Source organism: Nicotiana sylvestris, chromosome 1 (assembly GCF_000393655.2).
Source record: "Nicotiana sylvestris chromosome 1, ASM39365v2, whole genome shotgun sequence".
Taxonomy (NCBI): domain Eukaryota; kingdom Viridiplantae; phylum Streptophyta; class Magnoliopsida; order Solanales; family Solanaceae; genus Nicotiana; species Nicotiana sylvestris.
In genome coordinates this window covers 128,970,687-128,976,935 of record NC_091057.1, presented here as the reverse complement: position 1 = coordinate 128,976,935, position 6,249 = coordinate 128,970,687, and the positions used below count along the sequence as shown (strand labels likewise).

Below are 6,249 nucleotides of genomic sequence, written 5' to 3'. Positions count from 1 at the left end.
TTACTTTTGTTTTATTTATTCCCCTCCCCAAAGGTTAGTTCGTGCACTCTGGCATCGTCATCATATTCCACAAGATCAAAGGGCCTTCCACCCACTCCTCCTCCTAGCCCCATCAGAAACAGGAACAAAAGAAAGATAGAAGATTTGAACAACACCAGAAAGGAAAACTCAACTGAACGGGTAGAGGTCACTCATGTTACTCAGGTCTCCAAAGAAAGTGTGTCCTAACTCGAGCAAAAGTTGTTGAAATTTCAAGAGGAACTTGACCAGGTTCGGAACTTGGCAAATCCGTCATTTTCCCTCACTACCCCAGATATCAACCCCACACCTCCACAAAATATCCCAAAACCACAAAACCATCCCACTCCTCACCACCATTGCAATACTTGCCACACTTCCAACAATACTCCACTGCTCATCCCAGAACCTTTGAACTCCACAAATGACCACTTCCACACTCATCATAACACCCTCATCTACGTGGAAACCATGCTACACTCCACCCAACTCATCTCAAGCACACCCGAGTCTAATGATAAAGACTCACTCATCAGGAACCTGGCTGCGGAACTCAAGAAATTGACTAGTCGAATTCAGGGTGTCGAAGGAAGTAAGGGGATAAAGACTCTGTCTTTGCATACAATCGGATGTCGAACTGCCCGAGGGGTACGCATAGTTGATGCAACTAATAAGGATTTATGTACACCATGCATTAACCAACCATATGTTTGTTCGTGGAGTGCGGAAGGCGACAACCAACAATATCAGAAAAACATGAACTATGTGGCCAACTATGGGAGACAGAGGCAAGGTGGTCAGACTTGGGGGTAGAAAAATCAACTATACATACCAGCACATCAATAGTATAATAACAACAATAATCCTAGAGCTATGTGACCCCAAGGTCAAGTTGTGCCTTACCAAAGGCAACAGGGTTACAACCAACAAAATCAGTAGCTGGATTATCAACAACCTCAACAACAACAGATAGTGAGACAAGATGATGGGTTTGCTAAATTTAAAGGAATGCTAAATAACAAACACAGAATGCTGCAACAACTGATTGGGCCACTGTAAAATTAACTGAGAGAGTAGACTCACATGAAACAACGATAAAGAGTATTGAGGTTCAATTAGGACAGATTTCGATGGCTTTAAATAATCATCCCCAAGGGAGGTTACCTACAGATACACAAATCAATCCAAAAGAGCAGAGCCCAAAATAGCTTATGGAAGTGAGTCTTCGAAATGGTAGAGACTTATATCTGGAGTAAGAAATAGCTCATGAAAGTTGACCTACTGAAACACTTGTGCCAGTACCCATTGAGGTAGATGATTCAACAGGGTTAACTGAGGTGACGATACAACATGCACAAGATAACACCAACAAAGAAAAAGAGGTTGCAAAGGAGAATGAGATAGCACAGGAAACGACAGTAGAAGCAGTGCCTGAGCAAGAAAAAACTCAAATCACAGGGAAGAAGCGACCTCCAGCACTATTCCCACAGGGATTGGCCAAGTATCATAAATATGAGTAGTATAAGAAATTCTTAGAGATGTTGAAGCAAATTCAGGTGAACATTCCATTGATTGATGCCTTAAAGGAAATGCCTAGTTATGCAAAAATGATGAAGGATTTGATGTCTCGTAAGTTCGACTTTCAAGACTTGGCCACACTGACTCAGACATGTAGTGCTGTTGTGACGAGACCTATAGCTGAGAAGCTGTCTGACCCAGGGAGTTTCTCAATCCCATGCAAAATAGGTAACTATGCATTTGCTAAGGCACTCTATGATTTGGGGGCAAGCATAAACTTGATGCCTCTGGCTATTTACAAAAGGTTAGGCATTGGAAGAGCTAGACCCACATCTATGTTACTATAGCTGGATGACCAGACAGTGAAGAGACCCTCTGGTATCCTTGATGATGTATTAGTACAGGTTGGGAAGTTTGTATTCCTGGCAAATTTTGTCATTCTTGACTGTCGGGTTGACGAGAAGATTCCCATAATTTTGGGAAGACCATTCCTGGCCACTGGGAGAGCTTTAATTGACTGTGAAACTGGAGAGCTCAAAATGAGATTAAATGATGAAGAAATCACATTCAATGTGCAGAAATCTATGCGGCGACCAAGTGAATTCGCTAAGTGCTCTCTAATAGAAGTTGTGGATGTAATTTTGGAGGAGGAAGATGAGACATTGAACACTAAAGACACTCTAGTAGCCTGTCTCATGAACTTAGATGAAGAAAATGGAGAGGACTTGGCAGAGTGGGTACTTGCTATTGAAGGCGAAGGTTTTTGGAGAAGGGAGCTCGAATTTGAGCCTTTGCACTTAGAAGAAAGGAAAACTCCTCCAGCTAAGTCGTCGATAGAAGAGCCACCAAAGTTGGAACTGAAGCCCCTACCACCTCATCTCAGGTTGCTTTCTTGGGACCTAACTCAACTTTACCTGTTATTATCTCATCTAATTTGTTATATGTGCAGGCAGAACAACTTTTGCAGGTATTGATGGAGTGCAAGACTGCAATTGGTTGGACCACTACGGATATTAAGGGTATCAGCCCAACATTTTATATGCATAAGATTTTACTGGAAGATAGGCATAAACCTTCTAGAGAACATCAAAGAAGGATGAAACCCAACATAAAAGAAGTGGTGAATAAAGAAGTGATTAAGTGGTTAGATGTAGGAATCATATTCCCCATCTCTGACAGTAACTCGGTCAGCCCAGTTTAGTATGTTCCAAAGAAGAGCGGTATGATGGTAGTGAAAAATGAGAAGAACGAGTTGATCTCAACACGAACAGCCACAGGTTGGCGAATTTGTATAGATTACAGAAAGTTGAACATGGCTGCCCGGAAAGACCATTTCCCACTGCCATTCATTGATCAAATGCTAGATAGATTGGTAGGGAGGTCCCACTTCTGCTTTCTGGATGGGTACTCGGGGTATAATCAGATCTCTATTGCCTTAGAGGATAAAGAGAAAACATTGTTCACCTACCCTAATAGTATCTATGCCTTTTGGAGAATGCCATTTGGCCTATGCAACACACCCTCCACATTCCAAAGATTCATTATGGCCATCTTCACAGATATGGTAGAGGAAGTAATAGAGGTTTTCATGGATGACTTCTCAGTGGTGGAAACTCATTCGATGATTGGCTTATGAGCTTGAGAAGAGTATTGAAGAGGTGTATCAAGACTAATCTAGTACTCAACTGGGAAAAGTGCCATTTCATGGTATAGGAAGGTATATCCTTGGGGCACCTAGTGTTGAGTAACGGCATTAAGGTAGATCGTGCAAAGGTTGATGTGATCAAAAAGCTTCCACCACCCACTTTCGTCAAAGCAATAAGAAGTTTCCTCGGGCATGCCAGTTTCTATAGGATATTTATAAAAGATATTTCCAAAATTTCTAACCCCCTGTGTAAATTGCTTGAAAAAAGATCACCCTTTTGTGTTTTCTGATGACTGCAGGGTGGCTTTTGAGGAATTAAAGAAGAGGCAAGTAACAACACCTATCATAGTTGCACCTGACTAGGAGCAACCGTTTGAGCTGATGTGTGATAAGAGCGACTATATTGTGGGAGCGGTTCTTGGGTAGCAAAAAGATAAAGTTATGCATCTAATATATTATGCAAGTAGAACTCTGAGTGATCCCAACTAAATTACACAGTGACCGAGAAGGAGATGCTAGCAGTGGTGTTCGTATTTGACAAATTCAGGTCATACCTGATAGGCTCAAAGGTAATTGTTTATACTGACCATATTGCTCTTAGGTACTTAATCGAGAAGAAGGAGTCAAAGTTGCACCTGATTCGATGGGTGCTACTCCTGCAAGAATTTGACTTGGAGATCTGTGACTGAAAGGGAATGGAGAACCAAGTGGCTAATCACTTATCTAGACTGGAAGGAGCCAAGAAGAAGATTGAGGTGGAAGAGATTGTGGAGACTTTCTCAGATGGACAACTATTAGCCACGAGTCTTGAGGTAGCGGTATGGTATGCAGACATTGCAAACTACCTGGAGAGCGGTATTGTTCCTTATTACCTTACCTCTGTCCAAAAGAAAAAGTTCTTTCGTGATTGTCCCATGTATTATTGGGATGAGCCTTATCTGTTCAGGATTTGAGTTGATAACATGATCCGAAGATGTATCCCCGAGATAGACCATTCTTCTATTTTGCAGGCGTGTCATGCGTCACCATATGGTGGCCATTTCGGGGGAGTAAGGACAGCGGCAAAAGTATTGTAGTCGGGCTTCTACTGGTCGACATTGTTCAAAGATGCACACCTATGGGTGAAGGGTTGTGATGAATGCCAACGAACCAGGAATATTTTTCGCCGACATGAGATGCCTATGAACCTAATTCAGGAGGTAGAAGTGTTTGATACCTTTTGTCAGCTCATATGGCAATAAGTACATACTCGTAGCTGTGGACTACATGTCTAAATGGGTGGAGGCTGCATCGCTCCCTACAAATGATGCAAAGGGGGTAATTGGTTCTTTAAGAAAGAATATATTCACCCGATTTGGCACTCCAAGGGCAATAATCAGTGACGGAGGCACTCATTTTTTTAATCGAGCCTTCGCAAAGTTATTACAAAAGTATGATGTACGCCACAAGGTTTCCACCCCATATCATCCACAAACAAGTGGGCAAGTGAAAGTTTCGAATAGAGAGATAAAGAGCGTTTTGACAAAGACTGTGAATGCTACAAGAACTGATTGAGCGAGAAAGTTAGATGATGCACTCTGAGCCTATTGCACCGCATTCAAAACTCCAATCGGCATGTCGCCGTATAAACTGGTATTTGGGAAGTCGTGTCACTTACCAGTGGAGTTAGAGCATAGAGCTTTGTGGGTGTTGATGTAGTTGAATCTTGAAATAGAAGCTGCCGGTAAAAGTAGAGTCACAGAGTTTCACGAGCTTGATGAGTTTCACTACCACTTTTTTGAGAGAACAAGACTATACAAAGAGAGAATGAAGATGATGCACGAAAAAAATATCCTTGAGTGGAGTTTTACACCCGGAGATATGGTACTGCTTTACAATTCAAGATTGATGTTATTTCCAGGCAAATTAAAGTCAAGATGGTCAGGACCATTTCGCGTGAGAGAGATTCACCCCACTGGTACCGTAGAGATTATTAAAGACAATGACTCTCGCACGTTCTAAGTCAATGGGCACATGTTAAAACATTATATACGGATGACGCAAAAGTAGTGTCAGTGACTCATTTGCTCGAGCCACCAATGTTGAGAGAGCTTTGAGTGTGATGACTTGCGTCGTTTCGCGACGTTAAACCAGACACTTCATAGGAGGCAACCCATTGTAATGTGCTATAAAAAATAAAAATAAAAAGGGCAACTGAAAAAAAATTCAACATGCACGGTCGCGCACTGATCGCGCATATGGCTGCGCATTTTTAGAATTCTCTATCGCAGATGCGCGTCCATGCACCGACTGTGCATTGGGCGACGTTGGTAGGGTGTTTAATTAGTTAGTTTACCTCTTATTTGTTTTTATTTTTTTTCTTTTCTCTTTTACCTTAGTCATTTTTAAAACAATTTTCAGCCCCTTGCTAATCTAACTATCCCTGATTTCCCCCTTCTCTTAAACCTAGAAATCCCAAAACCCCTCCTTTCTCCCATACCACGTCAGACCCCCCCCATCTCTTCTCTTCTATCATCTTCTCTCATCTAATTTCTCTCTTATTCTCCTTACCCAACTTCCTCTCCAGTCCATCAGGTAAGGTCTCTAGTTTAATTTTTTATGCCATTGTATAGGTTATTTGAATTTTTGCACATGTAGTAGATTTCCTTTTATATTGTAGTAGATATCCTCTTGTATTGTATTCTAGTTACACTCGTTGATATGTAGGGGTAATAGTCGAATTTCATCATGATAGGTTAGGTTGACATTGGTATATCTGTGATTGAATTGGGGTTATCAAATTGTTGTTTGGGAATTCGGGTGGATTATGTAATTTAGGTGTTTGTATAAATTCCACAACGAGTTGGAGAATGTAATTTTATGACCAAGTGTGCTGGTGAAGTCTGAGTAACCGCCCTTGGTTCACATACCATGCCTTTCGCTGATGGTAGTAATTTGTTTCAAATAGTATGATGCCATCCAAGAAACGAAGAACCACAGGTGCTTCGTCCATTGGTCATGCTGGATCATCTCGGCTGCGAGCTTCTGCTAATGTTCGCCAGTATGATAGTACCAAGTTTGTATCCAGA

General features: G+C 41.6%; 1 protein-coding gene across 1 annotated transcript; it reads left to right on the top strand.

Annotated features, from left to right (window-relative positions):
- Positions 1-3,876: 3,876 nt before the first annotated feature.
- LOC138874513 (uncharacterized) lies at positions 3,877-4,735 on the top strand. The gene is made up of 2 exons (XM_070153056.1): positions 3,877-4,004; positions 4,408-4,735. The coding sequence occupies exons 1-2, from the start codon at positions 3,877-3,879 to the stop codon at positions 4,733-4,735; spliced, it is 456 nt and encodes a 151-aa protein (XP_070009157.1).
- Positions 4,736-6,249: the final 1,514 nt, after the last annotated feature.